The sequence below is a fragment of the Bombina bombina genome, chromosome 7, assembly GCF_027579735.1.
Source record: "Bombina bombina isolate aBomBom1 chromosome 7, aBomBom1.pri, whole genome shotgun sequence".
NCBI classification, from domain to species: Eukaryota; Metazoa; Chordata; class Amphibia; order Anura; family Bombinatoridae; genus Bombina; species Bombina bombina.
In genome coordinates, this window is record NC_069505.1 from 415,371,513 (window position 1) to 415,398,300 (window position 26,788).

Sequence of the window (26,788 nt, forward strand, 5' to 3'; positions counted from 1 at the left end):
AGAGAGAGGAGAGAGAGTGAGAAAGAGAGAAAAGAGAGACAGAGTGAAAGGAAGAGAAAAGAGAGAGAGAGAGAGAGAGAGAGAGAGAGAGAGAGAGAGAGAGAGAGAGAGAGAGAGAGAGAGAGAGAGAGAGAGAAAAGAATGACATTTTATGAAGACGAACATGTTTATTTTAAAAAATTGGCATGATCAGAACCAAGAAGATTATAATCATTGATCAGGAAATACATATATGGTATGTGTTATAGATGTTTTTGATGAAAAATAATTAGGAAAGTCTCAGTGAGACATTCAGTCATAATTTATTGTCTGTATTCTAGTTACAAGAGATTGCATAACATATATCCCCATAACACCTACCTTAGTACTGCTATACTGACCTATACAAGCCCCTCATTTAAATCATTTTACTGCGCCATATAACCCTCCCTATAACTCCTCCTATTACTCCATATAACCCTCCTTATAACTCCTACTATTGCACCATATAACCCTCCCTATATCCCCTCCTATTACTCCATATAACCCTCCCTATAACTCTTCCTATTGCACCATATAACCCTCCCTATAACTCCTCCTATTGCTCCAAATAACCCTCCCTATAACTCATATTGCACCATATAACCCTCCCTATAACTCCTCCTATTGCACTATATAACTCTCCCTATAACTCCTCCCATTGCACCATATAACCCTCCCTATAACTCCTCTATTGCACCATATAACCCTCCCTATAACTCCTACCATTGCACCATATAACCCTCCCTATAACTTCTCTATTGCACCATATAACCCTTCCTATAACTCCTCCTATTGCACCATATAACCTCCCTATAACTCCTCTATTGCACCATATAACCCTCCCCATAACTCCTCCTATTGCACCATATAACCCTCCCTATGACTCCTCTATTGCACAATAACCCTACCTATAACTCCTCCTATTACACCATATAACCCTCCTATAACTCCTCCTATTGCACCATATAACCCTTCCTATAACTCCTCCTATTGCACCATATAACCCTCCCTATAACTCCTCCTATTGCACCATATAACCCTCCCTATAACTCCTCTATTGCTCCATATAACCCTCCCTATAACTCCTCCTATTGCACCATATAACCCTCCCTATAACTCCTCCTATTGCACCATATAACCCTCCCTATAACTCCTCCTATTGCACCATATAACCCTCCCTATAACTCCTCCTATTGCACCATATAACCCTCCCTATAACTCCTCCTATTGCACCATATAACCCTCCCTATAACTCCTCCTATTGCACCATATAACCCTCCCTATAACTCCTCCTATTGCACCATATAACCCTCCCTATAACTCCTCCTATTGCACTGTATAACCCTTCCTATAACTCCTCCTACTGCACCATATAACCCTCTCTATAACTCCTAATGCACCATATAACCCTCCCTATAACTCCTCCTACTGCACCATATAACCCTCTCTATAACTCCTAATGCACCATATAACCCTCCCTATAACTCCTCCTATTGCACCATATAACCCTCCCTATAAATCCTCCTATTGCACCGTATAACCCTCCCTATAACTCCTCCTATTGCACTGTATAACCCTTCCTATAACTCCTCCTATTGCACCATATAACCCTCCCTATAACTCCTCCTATTACACCATATAACCCTCCCTATAACTCCTCCTATTGCACCATATAACCCTCTCTATAACTCCTAATGCACCATATAACCCTCCCTATAACTCCTCCTACTGCACCATATAACCCTCCCTATAACTCCTAATGCACCATATAACCCTCCCTATAACTCCTCTATTGCACCATATAACCCTCCCTATAACTCCTCCTATTGCACCATATAACCCTCCCTATAACTCCTCTTATTGTACCATATAACCCTCCCTATAACTCCTCCTATTGCACCATATAACCCTCCCTATAACTCCTCCTATTGCACCATATAACCCTCCCTATAACTCCTCCTATTGCACCATATAACCCTCCCTATAACTCTTCCTATTGCACCATATAACCCTCCCTATAACTCTTCCTATTGCACCATATAACCCTCCCTATAACTCTTCCTATTGCACCATATAACCCTCCCTATAAATCCTCCTATTGCACCATATAACCCTCCCTATAACTCTTCCTATTGCACCATATAACCCTCCCTATAACTCTTCCTATTGCACCATATAACCCTCCCTAAAACTCCTCCTATTGCTGCATATAACCCTCCCTATAACTCCTCCTAATGCACCATATAACCCTCCCTATAACCCCTCCTATTGCACCATATAACCCTCCCTATAATTCCTCTATTACACCATAACCCTCCCTATAACTCCTCCTATTGCACCATATAATCCTCCATATAACTCCTCCTATTGCACCATATAACCCTCCTATAACTCCTCCTATTGCACCATATAACCCTCTCTATAACTCCTCCTATTGCACCATATAACCCTCCCTATAACTCCTTCTATTGCACCATATAACCCTCCCTATAACTCCTCATATTACACCATGTAACCCACCCTATAACTCCTCCTATTGCACCATATAACCCTCCCTATAACTCCTCATATTACACCATATAACCCACCCTATAACTCCTCCTATTGCACCATATAACCCTCCCTATAACTCCTCCTATTGCACCATATAACCCTCCCTATAACTCCTCCTATTGCACCATATAACACTCCCTATAACTCCTCCTATTGCACCATATAACTCTCCCTATAACTCCTCCTATTGCTCCATATAACCCTCCCTATAACTCCTCCTATTACACCATATAACCCTCCCTATAACTCCTCCTATTGCACCATATAACCCTTCCTATAACTCCTCCTATTGCACCATATAACCCTCCCTATAACTCCTCCTATTGCACCATATAACACTCCCTATAACTCCTCCTATTGTACCATATAACCCTCCCTATAACCCCTCATATTGCACCATATAACCCTCCCTATAACTCCTCCTATTGCACCATATAACCCTCCCTATAACTCCTCCTATTGTACCATATAACCCTCCCTATAACCCCTCATATTGCACCATATAACCCTCCCTATAACTCCTCCTATTGCACCATATAACCCTCCCTATAACTCCTCCTATTGTACCATATAACCCTCCCTATAACCCCTCATATTGCAACATATAACCCTCCCTATAACTCCTCCTATTGCACCATATAACCCTCCCTATAACTCCTCCTATTGTACCATATAACCCTCCCTATAACTCCTCCTATTGTACCATATAACCCTCCCTATAACCCCTCATATTGCACCATATAACCCTCCCTATAACCCTTCATATTGCACCATATAACCCTCCCTATAACCCCTCATATTGCACCATATAACCCTCCCTATAACCCCTCATATTGCACCATATAACCCTCACTATAACCCCTCATATTGCACCATATAACCCTCCCTATAACTCCTCCTATTGCACCATCTAACCCTCCCTATAACTCCTCCTACTGCACCATATAACCCTCTCTATACTGTACTGAATCTCTCTCTATATTACAGCACACTGTGTGTGGCTTGTTAGTGAATGAGATCACTAATTAGGATATCAGAGCTCCGTGCCATGTGCTGCCGCGCCAAGGTCCTGTGGAATTCCATGTGATAAGTCAGTGTTTGCTATGCAGCTGATAAGAGAGCAAGGCTCTGTTAGCACAGCTAGACATTTGGGAAGTTGGAGGGCATAACAGGGGGGAGGGGGAGGTCAGTGCTGAAATAAGAATGAAGTAAAAGTCCAGCTGGTCTGAGAATGCTCCATATACTAGTTAATGGCAATACTGCTGCCCAGTTAAAGAGATCTGAATCCTGAAAGAAACTCCTCTACCCATTTATCCCTATAAATGTTACCTTGTATACTGCCTATGTTTATAGCGCTCTACAAATAACCAATAATAATAAATAATAAATGTGGGGTTGTATGTCCAATATAAAAATGTTCCATTCACTTTAGAATGTTCAATTAAACATTATGTCCAATCAGAATACACAGCTGCTATTTTGTCCAATCAAAATGCACAATTTAAATTTAGAAAACCCAATCAGAATATTCAGCTTGCTGATATTCTATCCAGTTAAAAGTTATATACTGTCAGTTTGAATACAGTTAGCAACATTTATTTTTCTTTCTCAAAGAAGTCTTTAAAGGGACATGGTATTCAAAAAAACTGTATGTCATGTATATGAAAGAGCACAAGCCTAGTATTATAAAAAAAAAAAAATTGCATGAAAAAGTAATTAAAGGGACACATGTCAAAATAAAATGTTATGATTCAGAAAGAGCATACAGTTTTAAGACACATTCCAATTTACTTTCATAATCAATTTTTGCACAATCGTGTTATATTCACACTTTCAGGGGAAGAAGATCCTACTGAGCACGTGCACAAGCTCACAGCGTATACATATACTAGTCTGTGATTGGCTGATGTCTATCACATGATACAGGGGGCCGGAAAATGGGAGAAAAATTTAAATTAAATAAAAATAAAAAAATCTACTGCTTATTTAAAATTCAGAGTAGGTGTTCAATAATTGTCTTTTTATTATGTAATTATTAATTATGCAATTCTAATGCATTGAGTTGTCCTTTAAAGGGACAGTCTACTCCAAAATGTTCATTGTTTATAAAAAGATAGATAATCCATTTATTACCCATTCCCCAGTTTCCATAACCAACACAGTTATTTTAATACACTTTTTACCTCTGTGATCACCTTGTATCTAAGCCTCTGCAGACTGACCCCTTATCTCAGTTCTTTTGACAGACTTGTATTTAGCCAATCAGTGCTGACTCATAAATAACTCCACAGGAATGAGCACAATGTTAGCTATATGGCACACACAAACTAGCTCTGTCTAGCTGTAAAAACCTATAAATATGTACTGACATAAAGGTGACCTGCAGGGGCTTAGAAACGTATACTAATTTAACAATTAGAACAACAAGGTGAGTGGCAGGCTCTGCATTAACCAGACTAGCGCTCAAAATTAGGATTAAAAAAAAAACTTTTAATGAAAAAATATTAAAAATACATATAAGGCTGAACACAGATAGAGGGGGGGAACAAAACAAACAAGCCTGACGCGTTTCGCGCCCCCTATGAGCCTATGAATAAGCGCCACTAGGGGGAGCGAAACGCATCAGGCTTGTTTGTTTTGTTCCCCCCCTATATCTGTGTACAGCCTTATATGTATTTTTAATATTTTTTCATTAAAAGTTTTCTTTTTAATCCTAATTTTGAGCGCTAGTCTGGTTAATGCAGAGCCTGCCACTCACCTTGTTGTTCTAGTTGTCTACAAGCGATTTGGAGTCTATCGCAGGCTACGGCTCTCTGCCAGTAGTTTTCTTTGGAGGACTTCAGTCTTATTTGCCGGTTCCGGTTCCGGACGCTGCTATAAAGCGCTTACCTTCCGTGTATACTAATATAACAATGTTGGTTTTGCAAAGCTGGGGAATTTGTAGTAAAGGTGTTATCTATCTTTTTAAACAATAACATTTTTAGAGTAGACTGTCCCTTTAAGGAAAGCTTTTTAAGTGTAAAAGTCAAACTATCAAGAACTGCATGGTCTAGAATAGTTTAATCAGCACAGGAACATCAACTGTTAAAAGCAAAACCACTGCAGCATGTTGTGAGGTCATGGTTGTGAATTTTTCAGTATGTACTTCAGCCTCCTTGAATTTAAAAAATACAATTTAGAGGTAAATTACATGGAACACAGACACATTCTATAATTGAAATATATGATTAACCATTTATGGGGATTTCATTTTTAGTATGTGTATTTAAATCCACATTTTGACACATTTCTTCTCTCTTTGTCCTGGTAAAGGTCTTACATGTAAAGAAGAAAAAAAAGACATCTGTCTTCCAATTTTTGGCTGTTGACTGATACTTAAAGGGACATTTCGGTCAAAATGTAAATGCACATAGATCAATTACATATTTGAATAGAAACATATTTGCAATATACATGTATTGGCAAAAATGCTTTTAGTAAAAGTTATCGTTTTTTTAGTGTTATCATTTTTCTCTGCACGTGCATGTGAAGCATAGCTAGATATTCTCAGTGCACCAGCAGTTTAAATACTGCAGCTGCTCAGAGCACCAGTGGGGTTTTATCATGTCGGCAATTAACAAACTGAGTCATTACCAGATGGTACAAGCACCTTAGCAAGTGCTGTGTTTAAAATGCTGGTGGACGGTGCATACTTAAATACACTTTTGAAACAGTTATAGTTTTTATTAGAAGCATTTTTGGTAGTACATGTTTATTACAAAAATGCTTTTATTCAAAATTTAGATACATCAATGTGGTTTCCAATTTTAGCAGCAATGTTCCTTTAACACCCCCAAAACTGCACTAGGCCAACCACTAAACAAAACCCAATATCGCCACCCTGTACAATTCAGTTTTACCCTAGCATGTGCACTTACCTATCCTAGTTTTGATTTTTTTAACCTCTGTAAAGGAGACTGCTTATTTTACACCTGTTATTTTTATTTCTTGAAGGTTTTCACAAGCGAAGACAACTGTGTTTCTAAATTGGTTTTCCAACTCTACAGAGGGCACCAGTGGACAATGCTGGCAGCTATGTATGGCAACTGTATACTGAGCATCAGACCACAAAGTCACTTTTAACCAGACTAGAGAGATCATTTCAAGTTGACCCACAGAGTTGGACATTTCAGTCAAAAGTCCTCCATTAAAGAAAGCATAAAGGTACTTTAAATATATACAAATTTATTTCACATTCTACTGGATGCCACAACAAAGCACAACTACAAACCCTCTAGACTACAAAGAGGCAGGCTACCATCTGTGGCTTATTGCAGGATCCTGACAGTGGAGAGGACATCAGTTTTTGAGCCATAGGTCTTCACAAAAGGAATTTATGTCGTCTGCTTCATCCAATACACATCATAGGCCAGTCACAATGAGTTTTGGGAATCTTCCTGTCATCAAAACTCTGATGTCCCGCACCAAGCGTGGACAACGCATGGAGCTAACCCCAGACATGATAAGCCCCCCACTTGGGGACTTCCGCCATGTCATGCACGTAGGCCGTAAAGGAGAGGTCTTTGGAGACACGTCCTTTCTTAGTAACTATATGGAGAAACGAAGACAAAACCGATGGAATTACATCACCCACAAATTAAGCCATGCAGGGTGGATTAATTCTGCAAGACCATCATTTAGAGGTAGAACCGAGCAGTCCACGTCTCCACCACCGCCTCCTATCTCCCCCATCATTAAGAACGCCATATCCTTGCCCACACTTGCCAACCGCAGCTGGGATGATGGGCGGGATGAGGACAAAGACATAGATACACAAGACATCTGGAATTCCATCTCCGAGACAAACAGCCCATATGGTAAGTAAAAGGAAAAGGATGAGAACACTAATAGACATTAACTCAGTCATAAAGTAAATAACAGACATGCAGACCCTTTTCTTTGATTTGTTAATTTATTTTCTACCACAAAATAAACGTCACATACAACCAGTTTTAAAAAAAAAAAATCCTAAAGTAGATTGTGTCTATAAAACATGAGTTTTGAAGGTTGATGCATCTCTAATGAGAAAATGTACTTATTCAAAAGATTTTGCAGGAAATCTAGCTATACTGTTAGTAGTGAGAGCACCAGTGTGCCTGCTCAGTTGAGTACTGTTGCTGAGTTAGGTGTTTTTACTTTATTTACTTATTGTAAGTGTATCTCTTGAAGCACATTTTTATAGGGAAAAGGTGAAATTGTATTTATTATACTTCTCTATATTGTATCAAATAGATATGGTAGTCAAAATAAAACTTTCATGGTTTAAAGGGATATGCAACCCAAACATTTTCTTTTGTGATTCAGACAGAGCATACTATATATCCACTTTACTTTTATTATCTAATTTGCTTTGTTCTCATGTTATTCTGTGTTGAAGAGATACCTAGGTAGCATCTACAGCACTACATGACAGGAGATAGTGCTGCCCTCTAGTGCTCTGGTAAATGGATAACATTCTAGCAAAACTGCTGCCATATAGTGCTTCAGAAATGGAATGGCTCCTAAAATTATGTCCCTGGTTTTCAACAAAAGATACCAAAAGAACAAAGAAAAATGTGTACGCTCTATCAGAATCACAAAAGAAAAATTTGGGGTTTCATAACCTTTTAAATGTACAATTAAAAGAAAATAACTATTTACTTCAGTTACTAAATTGACTCTTTTTCTATTGGTCTCCTTTGTTGAAAAGTAGCTGTTTTTCATAAGAGCATATTGAGGCAGTCTCAGAAGCGTGCATGTGTATTGTGCACTATATTTGTATTACATTTGAGCATACTGAGGTAGGCTTATGATCGTGCAAGTCATATGTTGCTCATTCGATACTAGAAAAACAGGAAAGTCATCACAATCTTCCATAGCCAATCACCTACACCAGAGTCAGTTCACAGATAAACACAGTAGTCTCCTCTCTCTCTCTCTGAAGCTTCTCCTCACAAGTAACCCGGTCCATATCAGTGAGTCGGTCCTTTTCTAGTGAGTGGGGTTAATTGACTACGTGTGCGTGCTTCTGCAGAAATAAAACCCCAGAAATATATTTCATGATTCAGACAGAGAAGCAATTTTAAACAACTTCACAATTTACGTCCATTACCTAATTTGCTTCATACACTTGATACCCTTTGTTGAAAGCATACCTAGGTAGGCTCAGGAGGAGCGAACAGCTGATTGGTGGCTATGCATATATACCTCTTGTCATTGGCTCACCAGATGTGTTCAGCTAACTCCTAGTAGTGCATTCATCAACAAAGGATGCAAAAAGAGAATGAAGCAAAATTTAAAATAAAAGTAAATTGTTGTTTAAAATTGAATGCTCTGTCTGAATCATGAAAGAAATAATGTTGAGTTTCATGTCCATTATAGGTTTTATATGGGAATTGATATCTGTATCTGGGTCTGAGCATGTGCACACCGGTAGCCAATAATTGTATCTTTTACCACGTGTCAGTCGATCAGTGGGTTTTGTCTTTACCTGTTTAATTTGATGCTGCCATTTTGTTGTCAATATTTAGTCGATAACTTGTGGTGGGATGGAGCACAGACAGTATGAGGGAATTTCCCAATATCCACTTAGATCCAATCAGATGTTTTTTTCAATATGGTAAATGGTTGTTTGTGATCTCTTCACTGGTGAAAAATTTGTATAGTGAACGGTAAAAACGCTGTTAAACACAATCAACCCCAATGTTTGTAGCATACTGTGTTCGATTCTTGATAACTTGTAAAACTGTACGCTCTATCTCACTCATGAAATGTTTTCTTTCGCGATTTAGAAAGAGAATACAATTTTAAACACATTTTCAATTTACTTCTATTATCTAATTTGCTTCATTCTCTTGATATCCTTTGTTTAAAAGCATATCTAAATAGGTTCAGTAGCTGGTGATTGGTGGCTGCACATAGATGCCTTGTGTTATTGGCACAACCATGTGCATTGCTATTTCTTCAACAAAGGATACCTAAAGAATGAAGCAAATTAGATCATCGAAGTAAATTGGAATGTTGTTTAATAATGTCATATGAATTTGTCATATACGTGTCACTGTATGTTCAAATGAATCTTTATGACAAACGTCATTCTTTTTAGAACTAATTTAACAGTGAACTCTGAGTTATTTTTAAAAAACTTCACCAGATTCTGAAACGTTCCATTAGATCACATTCCTGTTGCAAATTTAACTGGTATTAAAGGGATACTAACCCCATTTTTTTTTTCATGATTCAAATAAAGCAGCAATTTTAAGCAACTTTCTAATTTACTCCTATTATCACTTTTTCTTTGTTCTCTTGCTATCTTTATTTGAAAAAGCATGAATCTAAGCTAAGGAGCCAGCCCATTTTTGATTCAGCATCCTGGATAGAGCTTGCTGATTGGTGGCTACATTTAACCACCAATCAGAAAGCGCAACCCAGGCTCTGAATTAAAAAATGGTCCGGCTTCTTAGCTTAGATTCCTGCTTTTTCAAATAAAGATAGCAAGAGAATGAAGAAAAATAAATTAGAAAGTTGCTTAAAATTGTTGCTCTATCTGAATCATTAAAGAAAAAAAAATTGTGTTTAGTATCTCTTTAATAACAACAAACATTTCCATGAAGTGCTATGAATACTTTTGCATTTACTAGCACATGATGAATGGATAATGTAGCATTTACAAGGATTCTATAGGCACGTGCAGCATTTTTAGAGACTGCAATAAAAACAGCATTAAAAAGACAGCAATGACATAGATTTAATACTGTGGACAAACGCTAATATGGATTTTCTTTATTAGTTGCTAATTTGTCTAACTGGCTTTTTTAGGGCTAATTTATATAGACGTTTGCTACTTCATAAGACATGGGGCAAACCTTTCGTTATTGAAACAAATCACGAAAATGTCTGTCGTTTGAGCATTCAGTTATTTTTTATTATTGTCTTGTAAACCTGCGCTAGTTCACTTCTTTCAGCTAAATATTAAAGGGATAGAGAGGTGCACGGCTGCATTTCAATGTGAAACAGAAGCAGTTTTGCCACATATTTCCATTAGCAAAAATGATTTTAGTAAAGGTTATCACTGTTTTTCTGCGGCATATGCACATATGCTGTTAGGGCCCATGCACCAGTATTTAAACAATACACCTTCTCAGAGAGTCAGTGGCTTGTATGACACAAATTATTTCTTTAGAAGCAATACACATCATCTTCAGCTCTCTGAGCTTGAATGCTGGTGCACGGCCCTCACGGGATATGTGCATATGCCGCAGAAAAACAGTAATTACTTTTACTAGAAGCATTTCTGCTAATGGAAGTATATTGCAAAACGGCTTCTATTTCACATTGAAATGCAGATGTGCACATTTCAGTTTTAACTTTTCTATCCCTTTAAGGTACGTTAGAATTGCCAGTCTCTGTTTACTTTCTTTAAACTTAATTGTTTCCAATATTAATAAAAATAAATAATTAAATGAAATAACAACACATTTTTAATGATCAAATTACCAAAAAGTGGCTGTTTACTTAAAGGGACATTGATTTAGAAAGAGCATATCACTTTAAACAACTTTCCATTTTACTTGTATTATCTAATTTGCTTCATTCTCTTGATACCCTCTGCTGAAAAGCATATCTAAATATGCTAAGTAGCTGCTGATTGGTGGCTGCACATAGATACCATGTGTTATTAGCTCCCCTGTGTTCATTTCTATTTCTTCAACAAAGGATACCTAAAGAATGAAGTAAAATTAGATAAAAGAAGTCAATTGGAATGTTGTTTAAAATGGTATTCTCTATCTGAATCATGAAATAAAAATGTGTGTTTTCACGTCCCTTTAAAGTGAATGTATATTTTGATGCTAAAGTGCCCGGTTTTTCAAACTTCGATTAAAAACAGGGGCACTTTAATTAATCAAAATTTACATTTCATTCCTGTTGTGAAAAAAAACTTACTTTTTAATCTTCACAGCAGCTCCAGCTTCCTCCACCCGTTTCAAAGCCTCTTCCTAGGTCTAAAATGAGGCATCCGGCTTCCTCCAATCACAGCGTTGAATCAGACACTGATTCCCCCAGGGGGGGAAGCTGTGATTGGAGTATGACATATCAATCATTACTGACATCAGAAATGGCTTGTGAGACCGGAGGAAGCTGGAGCTGCTGTGAAGTTTAAAAGGTAAGTTTTTTGTCACAACAGGAGTGAAATGTAAATTTTGAAGAATTAAAGTGCCCCTGTTTTTAATCAAAGTTTTAAAAACCGGGCACTTTAGCATCAAAATTTACATTCACTTTAACATAGGGAAGTCCTGTTTCTACTGTTCACAATCACAGTTGTTTATAATTCAATTACACTTTAAAGTTGGTGGGAGTGGGGTGTTAGAAAAAAATAGCACTGAAAAGTGTCTTTACATTGCGGTCTATGGGAATTGTGTGTTCCCATAGATTGCAATATAAATTTATTTGTATATGATTATATACATATATATATTTAAGTATTAATATGTGCATATACACATATAAACACATAAATATATATTCATATACATGTACATGTACTGTATATTAAAAAATGCTGCCCATCACTGCACTACATACCTCCTTCACTGCGCAAAATTCTGATGCTGTCTGTGACGGCATCAGAACAAGGCTCCTATAGGAGCCTATTAAAGCGTTTCCTAGCAATGTGAATGTGAGCTCGTGTTCGCATTGCGATTAACTTGTAATACCAGTACACATTATCGTGCGCTGGTATTACAAAGTGGAGTACTAATATCGCTTGCACGCAAGCGATATTAAGCGCTCCACTTGTAGTCTAGCCATTAATGTTTTTATCTGTTTCTTTCACATATCTAAAACATCAACACCAAACACTTTAAAAAGGACCAATTTATCAAAAAAATAAAGTGCTCTTTTAATATATTACGTTTTACAAAATATATGTAACAATTACAGGACGCCCAGTACAAAGATAAGGACAAAAATGTGATTACAACAATGTGACATAATAGGAATGTTCTTGAGAAAATTCTCACTAAAGAAGTGGATTTCATAACTTAAATTAGATTATTAGTGGATATTAACCCTGTAGCTGCCAGGAAATAATGTAAACAGGGTTCAGTAGTGTGTGTTCCCTTTTCTCGGAGTCAAGGGGTTAAGCATAGCCTATTCATTTTCCTAGTCATTTTTACAGAATTGTTTTATCCTTGGAGTTCTCTGTTTACTTTACACAGCCTTGTACAGATGATAACACAGAACTGGACACACAACGGATACTAACAAGTCTCATGCAACCAGACAGCACTAACTTGCCTAATAATTAGACTTCATGGCTTATAAAGTGAGTGCCTGGCATGCTTGGATTTAAACATAATAATAGTCAAAGGAGCACAAACTGGCATCCATCTGTGTAGCCATTTGCCACACTTTAGTTTGTCTGTACACAGTATTATGACACAGCAGCCTCCCCTGCTGGTAACCTAGGGTACTGCAACTGGAAATAGAAAAATAAAAAAAATAAAAAAAATTCTTTATATCCTTACAACACTTTGGCTAGATTACAAGCCACATGCTAATCAATGCTCCTGCTCGAGCGTTCACTGAGCTAGAAGTAAACTTTTTGCACTCTCTAACCCAACAAGTGTAAAAAGCAGAACTCACAATATTGCGTGCGCAATCACATATTTCACCTTTAAGTCAAAGGAGCACAAAAAAGTGGGAAAAAACACTCTCTTGCGCAAACACCATTGCATATTCTCATGTGCACTAACCCGACATGAAAATATGAATATTTCACAATACAGGGTTCTTCACATAACAGAATATGTTCTATTTATACATAAATACATATTTCTACATATATCTGATGCAGGGATAGGCACGGACCAAGGCTGTGGCGGACATTTTCAAGGTACAGACCTTAGTGAAGGACACCAAGGTACATTTCAATTTAAAAAACATCAAAAAACACTCTTTACTGAGAGGGTAGTGGATGCATGGTGGAATAGCATCCAGCAGAAGTGGCAGCGAAAGGCAGTACATGAAAAGTGCTGCCCTGTACTATTCTTTATTACAGACACCAATGAACTAGTCAGGGCAGTTTTTTATAATCCCTCCCTCACTGGATATCCCCCCTGCAGCACACCAATGATCCATACAGCATGCGCAGCACTTTTCATGTACTGCCCATCAGGACGCAGAAATAAAATATGTATCTGTGGTGAAGCACGACTGAATTACACCTGTGTACAAGCAGGACAGACTTGTTACCAGCTCTCCTAGATCTATTCCCTGCAGAGAGCATTTTAACCCTTCACTCTCCCCTGGGTGGTCTCAGCATGCAGACCCCCTGGCTGCTAAGACATTCACAGGGAGTCCCAGTACAAACAGAACAGCAGGCTCTTTAAACTGGCTTCTCTGACTCCCATCATTCTCAGATAGTATCCGGTGTCCCAGCAGCAGGAGCCTCCGGGATTCTATTTAAACGGGGGTCCAAGACTTCACCAATCCTAGGGGCCCCCTAGGAATGGGAAGAGTCTGGGAACCCTGTTTAAATAGAACCCTGGAGGCTCCTGCTGCTGGGACACCTGATACTGTCTGAGAATGATGGGAGTCAGAGCAGCCAGTTTAAAGAGGCTGCTGGGGGGCTCTGCAACTCCTGACCAAGCACACCCACCTTGATGTTACTCACATGATCATCGTGGTTAGTTACTTACTTGGTTAGGTAAGCTTTGTCAGAGTAGGCAGCGGTCTGCTACTTCTACACACAGACACCAGCACCAGGCTGCCGCACAGAACAAGGAATTGGTACGGGTCACGACTCACGGGTAGTTAACACAGGCTGCACTGCAGACAGCTTGCTTCTTCCCTCTCTCTCACTCACTTTCCCGCTACTAAGCTGTGTCACGCGGGTGGCCCAAGCCCCGCAAAACTTGGTGCCGCGTACATTAAGGAGGAGTCAGGACCAGCATTCATTTTTCCTACTCCTAACCCCCCCCCCCCCGGGCGGCGGACACTGCAAGGGCCAGTCACAGACACACCTTGCCTATCCCTGATCTGATGGTATTTTGGTAAAATATATATCTACACCTATATTTATACATGATTATATTATATAGGTATATATATATATATATTATATGGGTTTAAGACAGAGAAGAAATCCTGAGCCAGGTATATCAGGATGAAAGACAGGGAATTCAGCACTCTTTTCAAAAAGTATTTTATTTAGCTCAACAAAGTAAAATGAGGAGTATCCAAACTTACGTGGCCACAAGAGAGGACAATCTCTAGCATTTATTTATTTAGCGAGACATATTGTTTAAAAAAACAGATACAATATGTCTAAATACTATGGACCAAAAAATGTACATACAAAAGAAAAAATAAACACAAAATTATAATACAAACCTGACCAGTCAGGGGTTAGTGTGAATGCTTGAACATTGTACATATACTGACAAGGAGTTTCAAAAGGTATACCAATATTACAGCAGATAGCTTAATCTGCTGTTTTTTATCATGTCAGACAAAGATATCTCATTGTATGAACCGTAGAGTAAATGTATTTCATAGGAAGCCTTTGTCAGACTACTACACCCTGCTGCGAACGGCACCTTCAAGTATAAGGTTAATTGCCGGGCAGGTATAAAAATGGGATCTAAGTAGATACTGACATTGCGCCCAAGAAAATATAGTGTAACTATGGGCAGTACATATAAGGCATGTCAATGTCGTGTACATACATTTATATGAGCAGTTATATTAGTGAGACACACTTATTAAACTACTACACCCTGCTGCATACGGCACCTTATTATATAAGGCTTAATGCCGTGCAGGTATATTGATGGGATCTAAGTAGTTATTAATAATGTATCTCAAAATATGTACATACGTCTGTTAGTAAGCAAGTAGCAAACAGTATAAGCGTAAGCATAGAAAATAGCTCAGCAGGAATGAGTAACGGACAGATAGTAGCATATATTTCTGTTAGTTGCTAGGCAGTCTCGTGCAAGCAGTCTTAAATGCATGAGGATGAAAAGTTCATGATAGGAATGGTAAGCATAAATGCAAAGTAGAAGACTGCATAGTAGTTTTGCATAGTGATGGTGTTATTTAGAGACTTGCAATTTTACCCTTACAACCGGGTAGCGATATCCAGATCATATAAAGACGTGCCTATTTATCAGGCAAGAGTTATAATAGCATACGACCTGTTTCCTGCACATTCCTGCACATTCCAAGGACTAGTAGATGGTAAAAAGTCCTTTTTGGATCCCCACAGTCATCTTACAGGAGATCCTTCGTTAGCGTTTAGTTTGCAAAGCGTCTATGTTCAGTGGCGTTCACACAGACCACATGTTCCGTGTCGGTTTGTCCAATGCCGACGCGCGTTTCACCCGCTGGGTGTGTCGGGCTTCGTCAGGGCGTAATGACGTAGGGAGCATCTCCTCTCCCTTTTAAGCTTAAGAGAATGCACGCCCCTATTGAAAGGCTATAGAGTTCAATAGTGCTAAACAGGATAATTAAAAACATGAGGACTCACTATGTAATATTCAGATTCTGATATTGGTAATATTGAAAACATAGCAAGCCTAACTTTTAACCTAAGTGAAAAATTATATAAAGCAAAATATGTACAAAATAAGTCATGATTTGGTCATGCATATTATATGAAAAATACAGAAAAGTTACCAAATAAAATTTACGCCAATAAGGGCCCTAAATTCAAAATACTCAATTGAAAAATTGTATTATATTACAACAGTGTAATACTAATATGAAATTAGTACTCAATTGAGTAATTTATTATATCACTGTATGGTAAATGAATGTCTGAAAACGAGAATGGGATTAAGATGACAACCATGCCTTATAAAAAGCAGGCCATGTCTATCCTGTCATTCAACCCATTGGGTATCTGGGTTTGTAGGATCGTGATCCACCTACATTCCTTCTGGAGGAGGACTTTGTCGTTATCACCCCCTCTGTTATTGGTAATACCTCTGTCAATACCAATGAATGAGAGGGAGTCAGGATTGCAGGCATGAATTTCTTCAAAATGTTTTGCCACATTACTCTTGGGATTTTTATATTTAATGTCATCCCTATGTTCAGTTATCCTGTCCTTTATGGCTCTCCTGGTTTTACCCACGTAAAAACGTGGGCAACTGCAGGAGAGGAGGTAAATAACCCCTTCAGTACTGCATGTAATGTGGTGTTTTAATTTGTATATTTTGCCTGTGTGGGTTGAAAACACTTTAGTTTTTATCATGTATTTGCACGCCACACATCTTCCACAGGGATGATTTCCAGTGGACCTATGTGTGGTAAGCCAATCTGTTTGTTTTTTGAGTGATGTATATTGACTTCTCACGAATTTGTCTCTCAGATTGGGTGCTCTTCTGGCAGTGATTGTGGGGTGATCTCCTACTTCTCTAGATACCCCTTCATCACTCGTTAGAACGTGCCAGTTTTTTCTCCAGTATCTTTCTCAGGGTTTTCCAGTGACAATTGTAGTCCGCTATTAGTCTAATTGGACCCTGTTTTGCTTTTTGCTTGGGTATAAGAAGTTGCTCTCGATTAGAATTAGCTGCTTCATTTAGAGCTATATTGACAACTCTTTTAGAGTACCCCCTATTTAAAAAACGTTGGTGCATCTCTTTAGCATGCTCGTAGTATTTTGTTTTAGTGGAGCAGTTACGACGTAGTCTGAGGAACTGCCCCTTAGGTATCCCCTTCTTCAGATGGTCAGGATGATGGCTTGTCGCAAGAAGCAAACTATTAGTTGCAGTAGTTTTGCGAAAGTTCTCAGTAACAATAGAACCCTGATTGAGGATAATCTTGATATCCAGAAAGGATATTTCCTCCTTACTGCTTTGCAGTGTGAGATAGATATTTTTGTTATTTTTATTCAGAGTTTCTACAAAAGCAGAAAGACTGGTTTCTGAGCCCTCCCATATGAGGAAAATGTCATCCACATATCGAAGCCATATGTGGATGTTTTCCTCAAAGAGAGGGCTTTGGTATACATCTTCCATCTCCCAGGCTCCCAAATGGAGGCAAGCGTATGTGGGGGCACATGTTGCCCCATGGCTGTCCCCTGCTGTTGAACATACACTTTGTTGTCAAAAAGAAACACATTGTTTGTCAAAATGAACTCCAACAGTTCCATGACAAAATCAGTGTGCTGTTGTGTTTGTGTGCCTCTCATAGCAAGAAAGTGATGGCATGCCTTCAAACCAACATTGTGTGGAATGGACGAATATAGTCCTTCCACATCTAGACAGGCCATGATAGCACCTGGAGGGACTGACAGGTTATCAATTTTTCTCAAGAAGTCTGCCGTGTCCAGGATATAAGATGGTAATGTACTCAAAAATGGCCTAAGAAAGTAATCTACGTAATTGCCTAAATTTTCGGTTAGGCTGCCAATGCCAGCAATTATTGGACGGCCAGGCGGATGGTTAGCATCTTATGTATTTTAGGAATACAATAGAAGACAGGTGTTATTGGATGCTCAGGGTAAAGATATTTCTGTTCATGAGTAGTGATCAAGCCATCATTCTTTGCTCTTTTCAATATATTAAAAAGTTTAAATTGTAGGGAAGATGTTGGATTAAATGTCAATGCTTTGTAATGCTTCTTATTCAGAAGTTGACGTTTTGCCTCTAGGACGTACATATTTTCATCCCACAGAACTAGGTTTCCACCTTTGTCCGCAGGCTTGATTAGGAACCCTTTTGCCGTGATGAGATCGGTGAGTGCTTTGCGTTCAGGTTTTGTCAGATTATCATCAACAATTCCTGTAAAAGACAATCGATTCACCTCTTTCTCAACTTGTCTTACGAAAATATTGACAGCTGGCACCATTGATAGTTGCGGCATATATTTTGATTTTGCTCTAAAGTTAGAGGTGGTTTTGTTGTAATGAGGAAGATCCTTAATCTGGGTAGAAGCATATTGGCTTCCTTCATTCTCTTCTAATAGGCTTTGTAAGTTTTCTAAAGTGGACTTATCCTCCAAAGTAATGGCGACATCGTCCACTAGGTGTTTGCTTTTGCCCTTCATTAATTGTGACAACACAATTTTTCGGGCAAACAGGTGGAGGTCTTTTATAAAATTGAACTTATCAAGGTTATTCGAGGGGCAGAAAGAAAGGCCTTTTTTAAGTACCTCTATATGAGCGAGGTTTAACTTAAAAGAAGATAGATTTATTATCTGGAGGCCTTCTTCTGCTGATTTTAATATCCCCTGCGTCCCCGGAATCGCTGGGGTCTGCCCCTCACAAAATTCCCCCCGATTTTGTTGTTGCCTCCGTTGTCTGGAGGGATATCTCCTCTCTCGTGAGTCTGAATTTTTCCCTCCTCCACCTTCTCTTCCTACCTCCTCTCCTCCTTCCCCTAAAAAATCATGTGATTTTTCTGTAGCTGATCTATGATGGTCTGATTCTACATCAGACACATCTGTGCCAGAGTCATAAGTCCCCCTTACTGCAAGATAGTTGTAAACTTTATTGTTCTTGTAATCATCATTGTCTCTGGACAGTTTCCTGCCTTTCCTTAGTTTAATGTCATTTGTAACCTAGCAATCTGATCTTTGATTTCTTCATTAAGTTTTGCAAAGTTGTGATTGTTAGAAAAGGTGTTCACTATTTTTAGGCATTCCTCTGCCTGTGTGATTGTCTTGATTGCTAGGTTACAAAATGACATTAAACTAAGGAAAGGCAGGACACTGTCCAGAGACAATGATGATTACAAGAACAATAAAGTTTACAACTATCTTGCAGTAAGGGGGACTTATGACTCTGGCACAGATGTGTCTGATGTAGAATCAGACCATCATAGATCAGCTACAGAAAAATCACATGATTTTTTAGGGGAAGGAGGAGAGGAGGTAGGAAGAGAAGGTGGAGGAGGGAAAAATTCAGACTCACGAGAGAGGAGATATCCCTCCAGACAACGGAGGCAACAACAAAATCGGGGGAATTTTGTGAGGGGCAGACCCCAGCGATTCCGGGGACGCAGGGGATATTAAAATCAGCAGAAGAAGGCCTCCAGATAATAAATCTATCTTCTTTTAAGTTAAACCTCGCTCATATAGAGGTACTTAAAAAAGGCCTTTCTTTCTGCCCCTCGAATAACCTTGATAAGTTCAATTTTATAAAAGACCTCCACCTGTTTGCCCGAAAAATTGTGTTGTCACAATTAATGAAGGGCAAAAGCAAACACCTAGTGGACGATGTCGCCATTACTTTGGAGGATAAGTCCACTTTAGAAAACTTACAAAGCCTATTAGAAGAGAATGAAGGAAGCCAATATGCTTCTACCCAGATTAAGGATCTTCCTCATTACAACAAAACCACCTCTAACTTTAGAGCAAAATCGAAATATATGCCGCAACTATCAATGGTGCCAGCTGTCAATATTTTCGTAAGACAAGTTGAGAAAGAGGTGAATCGATTGTCTTTTACAGGAATTGTTGATGATAATCTGACAAAACCTGAACGCAAAGCACTCACCGATCTCATCACGGCAAAAGGGTTCCTAATCAAGCCCGCGGACAAAGGTGGAAACCTAGTCCTGTGGGATGAAAATATGTACGTCCTAGAGGCAAAACGTCAACTTCTGAATAAGAAGCATTACAAAGCATTGACATTTAATCCAACATCTTCCCTACAATTTAAACTTTTTAATATATTGAAAAGAGCAAAGAATGATGGCTTGATCACTACTCATGAACAGAAATATCTTTACCCTGAGCATCCAATAACACCTGTCTTCTATTGTATTCCTAAAATACATAAGAATGCTAACCATCCGCCTGGCCGTCCAATAATTGCTGGCATCGGCAGCCTAACCGAAAATTTAGGCAATTACGTAGATTACTTTCTTAGGCCATTTTTGAGTACATTACCATCTTATATCCTGGACACGGCAGACTTCTTGAGAAAAATTGATAACCTGTCAGTCCCTCCAGGTGCTATCATGGCCTGTCTAGATGTGGAAGGACTATATTCGTCCATTCCACACAATGTTGGTTTGAAGGCATGCCATCACTTTCTTGCTATGAGAGGCACACAAACACAACAGCACACTGATTTTGTCATGAACTGTTGGAGTTCATTTTGACAAACAATGTGTTTCTTTTTGACAACAAAGTGTATGTTCAACAGCAGGGGACAGCCATGGGGGCAACATGTGCCCCCACATACGCTTGCCTCCATTTGGAAGCTGGGAGATGGAAGATGTTATACCAAAGCCCTCTCTTTGAGGAAAACATCCAGATATGGCTTCGATATGTGGATGACATTTTCCTCATATGGGAGGGCTCAGAAACCATCTTCTTGCTTTTGTAGAAACTCTGAATAAAAATAACAAAAATATCTATCTCACACTGCAAAGCAGTAAGGAGGAAATATCCTTTCTGGATATCAAGATTATCCTCAATCAGGGCTCTATTGTTTACTGAGAACTTTCGCAAAACTACTGCAACTAATAGTTTGCTTCTTGCGACAAGCCATCATCCTTGACCATCTGAAGAAGGGGATTACCTAAGGGGCAGTTCCTCAGACTACGTCGTAACTGCTCCACTAAAACAAAATACTACGAGCATGCTAAAGAGATGCACCAACGTTTTTTAAATAGGGGGTACTCTAAAAGAGTTGTCAATATAGCTCTAAATGAAGCAGCTAATTCTAATCGAGAGCAACTTCTTATACCCAAGCAAAAAGCAAAACAGGGTCCAATTAGACTAATAGCGGACTACAATTGTCACTGGAAACCCTGAGAAAGATACTGGAGAAAAACTGGCACGTTCTAACGAGTGATGAAGGGGTATCTAGAGAAGTAGGAGATCACCCCACAATCACTGCCAGAAGAGCACCCAATCTGAGAGACAAATTCGTGAGAAGTCAATATACATCACTCAAAAAACAAACAGATTGGCTTACCACACATAGGTCCACTGGAAAATCATCCCTGTGGAAGATGTGTGGCGTGCAAATACATGATAAAAACTAAAGTGTTTTCAACCCACACAGGCAAAATATACAAATTATAACACCACATTACATGCAGTACTGAAGGGGTTTATTTACCTCCTCTCCTGCAGTTGCCCACGTTTTTTACGTGGGTAAAACCAGGAGAGCCATAAAGGACAGGATAACTGAACATAGGGATGACATTAAATATAAAAATCCCAAGAGTAATGTGGCAAAACATTTTGAAGAAATTCATGCCTGCAATCCTGACTCCCTCTCATTCATTGGTATTGACAGAGGTATTACCAATAACAGAGGGGGGTGATAACGACAAAGTCCTCCTCCAGAAGGAATGTAGGTGGATCACGATCCTACAAACCCAGATACCCAATGGGTTGAATGACAGGATAGACATGGCCTGCTTTTATAAGGGCATGGTTTTGTCATCTCTTAATCCCATTCTCGTTTTCCAGACATTCATTTACCATACAGTGATATAATAAATTACTCGAATTGAGTACTAATTTCATATTAGTATTACACTGTTGTAAATATAATACAATTTTTCAATTGAGTATTTTGAATTTAGGGCCCTTATTGGCGTAAATTTTATTTGGTAACTTTTCTGTATTTTTCATATAAATATGCATGACCAAATCATGACTTATTTTGTACATACTTTTGCTTTATAATTTTTCACTTAGGTTAAAAGTTAGGCTTGCGATGTTTTCAATATTACCAATATCAGAATCTGAATATTACATAGTGAGTCCTCATGTTGTTTTAATTATCCTGTTTAGCACTATTGAACTCTATAGCCTTTCAATAGGGGCGTGCATTCTCTTAAGCCTTAAAAGGGAGAGGAGATGCTCCCTACGTCATTACGCCCTGACGAAGCCCCGACACACCCAGCGGGTGAAACGCGCGTCGGGCATTGGACAAACCGACACGGAACATGTGGTCTGTGTGAACGCCACTGAACATAGACGCTTTGCAAACTAAACGCTAACGAAGGATCTCCTGTAAGATGACTGTGGGGATCCAAAAAGGACTTTTTAATACCATCTACTAGTCCTTGGAAAGGTGGGGCAGGAATGTGCAGGAAACAGGGTCGTATGCTATTATAACTCTTGCCTGATAAATAGGCACGTCTTTATATGATCTGGATATCGCGACCCGTTTGTAAGGTAAAATTGCAAGTCTCTAATTAACACCATCACTATGCAAAACTACTATGCAGTCTTCTACTTTGCATTTATGCTTACCATTCCTATCATGAACTTTTCATCCTCATGCATTTAAGACTGCTTGCACGAGACTGCCTAGCAACTAACAGAAATATATGCTACTATCTGTCCGTTACTCATTCCTGCTGGAGCTATTTTCTATGCTTACGCTTATACTGTTTGCTACTGCTTACTAACAGACGTATGTACATATTTTGAGATACATATTAATAACTACTTAATCCCATCAATATACCTGCACGCATTAAGCCTTATATAATAAGGTGCCGTATGCAGCAGGGTGTAAGTAGTTTAATAAGTGTGTCTCACTAGATATAACTGCTCATATAAATGTATGTACACGACATTGACATGCCTTATATGTACTGCCCATAGTTACTCTATATTTTCTTGGGCGCAATGTCAGTATCTACTTAGGATCCCATTTTTATACCTGCCCCGGCAATTAACCTTATACTTGAAGGTGCCGTTCGCAGCAGGGTGTAGTAGTCTGACAAAGGCTTCTATGAAATACATTTACCTACGGTTCATACAATGAGATATCTTTGTCTGACATGATAAAAAAACAGCAGATTAAGCTATCTGCTGTAATATTGGTATACCTTTTGAAACTCCTTGTCAGTATATGTACTATGTTCAAGCATTCACACTAACCCCTGACCGGTCAGGTTTGTATTATAATTTTGTGTTTATTTTTTCTTTTGTATGTACATTTTTTGGTCCATAGTATTTAGACATATTGTATCTGTTTTTTTAAACAATATGTCTCGCTAAATAAATAAATGCTAGAGATTGTCCTCTCTTGTGGCCACGTAAGTTTATTTTTTGGATCTCCTCATTTTTACTTTGTTGAGCTAAATAAAATACTTTTTGAAAAGAGTGCTGAATTCCTGTCTTTCATCCTGATAGACCTGGCTCAGGATTTCTTCTCTGTCTTATAACCCATATAATCTATTCTAAGGGTCTGCACCACATTACTGTTATATTTAAGCCACAACCAGTATTTGATTATGAACTGGGTGGGTCACTCTATATTAGCTCACAGCAGCTGCGTCCCCTCCGTCATTTCCCCTAGATATATATATATATATATATATATATATATATATATATATATTTATATATATATATATAGTGATATCTATTTACAAATACATAGAACATATTACCCTATGTGAGGAACATTGGAATGTGAAATATTTACAGTAAATACACAGTATAAGACTTTATTAAATATAAATATTGCATAAATATGCTTTTACATGTTTTCACATACTTAAAGGGACACTGTACCCAAAAATTTTCTTTTCGTGATTCAGATTGACATGAAATTTTAAGCAACTTTCTAATTTACTCCTATTATCAAATTTTCTTCATTCTCTTGGTATCTTTATTTGAAATGCAAGACTGTAAGTTTAGATGCCGGCCCATTTTTGGTAAACAACCTGGGTTGTCCTTGCTGATTGGTGGATAAATCCATCCACCAATAAAAAAGTGCTGTCCAGAGTACTGAAACCAAAAAAAAGCATAGATGCCTTCTTTTTCAAATAATGATAGCAAGAGAACGAAGCAAAATTGATAATAGGAGTAAATTAGAAAGTTGCTTATAATTGCATGCTCTTTCTGAATTACAAAAGAAAAAATTTGGGTACAGTGTCCCTTTAACTGCAAAGGGCTTTAATGCACTTATATATATGTGTGTGTGTGTGTGTGTGTGTATATATACAGTATATATATATGTGTGTGTGTGTATATATATATATATACAATATATATATATTTATGTCTATATATGTGTAAATATGTATTCATGTGTTTATATATGTATATATGTCTGTAAAAACATACAGTATATACACATATAAATACATATGTACATATATATAGACATATATATACTGTACATACATATACATCTTTACAGCCTTTTTTTTCTAACGCCTCATATTTTTGAGACCTTATAACTTGTTTGTGCAATAGTTTTTTTTATTAGTTTTTATTAGATAGTGTTGAGTGTAACTGTACTAAGTAATGTATTTTTGATGTGTTTAGTGCAACTTTGTAGATTTGTGAAACAGTTAACCATAGCTCTGAAGTCGCATTAATCACGTTTATTTTAAATTCATAATACGAGCAGTAAGCCCGACGAGTGCAAACACTCGCGATAAACCCCTTATCGCAAGCACGCAGATCTTTGCGCTCCACTCGTAGTCTGGCCCTTTATGTTTAAAAAAAATCATGTTTTTGCTGCATGTTTAATGCCTGCAATGGGCTGAAACGCGTAGTTTACCTGTGAGGATGCAGCTGGTGATTGGAGCATACATATATATAGACTTTTTCTGATAATTATCTATACAATTCGGGCTAGATTAGAAGTGGAGCACTAATTTATTGTGTGCCCGTAAACGTACAAATTCGAACATTTACGGTGTGCGATAAATAACCAGCCATTATAAGTAGCTGGTTCCTAACTATTTTTTACTGTCTCTTGAATGTTAAACAGATTTGTCAGCCCTGCTCCAATAACTATTTGTATTTCCATGTCTTTGTTTTTTCTTGTTGTTTTTTACTTTATTGTAGCTCTTTATAGTACAGAGGAATGTAAATACACAATAATAATAACTATATACCTTGTTATATTGTGTTTAGGAAATCCCTCAGGATACAGCACTCTCCCACGTCTCCCCAGGTCTGAGGAACCATCAGAAGATACCAGCTCTCATCAGCTCGAAGAGGATGGAAGCAGCGCCGGAATAGGAGAAGGTGAAGATGCCAGCATTTGCACTGTGCCCTTGGAGCTCTCAAGCAGCCTCTGGCGATCTGACTCCATGGAATCATTTGTGATAGACTTTGGTCCCTCCCTCATCAGTCAGATCCTGGGAGAAACAGAAGCTCTACAGAACAGCCAACATGAAGAACAAGGCAGTCGCCCGACCTACACCTCAATCTCCAATAAAAGCGAAAGTGCAGAAAACAACGACTGGGAGCACTTTGAGCCCACTTATAACATCCAGGAACCAGAGTCACTTTCATCCAGAGAACAAACCCCTGTAATGGAAGAAATGGAGGTAGATACAGAAGAAAATGTCAGTGTCCTTCACCAAAGGCCGGACGCCATACGTGTTTTATGGGACTCTGATGAGGAACCTGCTCTAGAGTTATAAAAAAAGGTGCAGCTATAATATCAAGAAAAATTGACATTTGTAGGTAATTTGAGCTACAATCTCCGACTTGTAGCAAAACACTAATTACCTAACAGTAAGGACTGACTCACCAATGACATTATTGTGATGGAGCAGACACAGTGTTCCCCAACCTATATATATTGTATATATATTGTTACAATGTTACAACATACTCTGTATCAAGTTACTGCCAAATTTCTTTTTTCCACCTATTTTATTTTTTTTTTAATCTTAAACTGATGGTAACCCCTCCCCTTTTTAACCCCTTAATGACCACAGCACTTTTCCATTTTCTGTCCGTTTGGGACCAAGGCTATTTTTAAATTTTTGCGGTGTTTGTGTTTAGCTGTAATTTTCCTCTTACTCATTTACTGTACCCACACATATTATATACCGTTTTTCTCGCCATTAAATGGACTTTCTAGAGATACCATTATTTTCATCATATTTTATAATTAACTATTAAAACAATTATAAAATATGACAAAAAAATTTAAAAAAAACACACTTTTTCTAACTTTGACCCCAAAATCTGTTACACATCTACAACCATCAAAAACACCCATGCTAAATAGTTTCTAAATTTTGTACTGAGTTCAGAAATACCCAATGTTTACATGTTCTTTGCTTTTTTTTGCAAGTTATAGGGCCATAAATACAAGTAGCACTTTGCTATTTCCAAACCATTTTTTTTTTTTTCAAAATTAGCGCTAGTTACATTAGAACACTAACATCTTTCAGGAATCCCTGAATATCCATTGACATGTATATATATATTTTTTAGTAGACAATCCCAA

At 38.2% G+C, this 26,788-nt stretch overlaps 1 protein-coding gene across 1 annotated transcript in view; it reads left to right on the top strand.

The window, feature by feature from the left end:
- The window catches only part of CDC42EP1 (CDC42 effector protein 1), a 52,842-nt gene extending 26,425 nt beyond the window's left edge, over nucleotides 1–26,417 (top strand). The window contains exons 2-3 of the mRNA XM_053721227.1: nucleotides 6,568–7,430; nucleotides 25,456–26,417. Coding sequence (XP_053577202.1) covers nucleotides 6,950–7,430; nucleotides 25,456–25,970 — 996 coding nt within the window. The 5' untranslated portion in view covers nucleotides 6,568–6,949 and the 3' untranslated portion in view covers nucleotides 25,971–26,417. The remainder of the gene's footprint in view (nucleotides 1–6,567; nucleotides 7,431–25,455) is intronic.
- The last annotated feature ends 371 nt before the right edge of the window (nucleotides 26,418–26,788 follow it).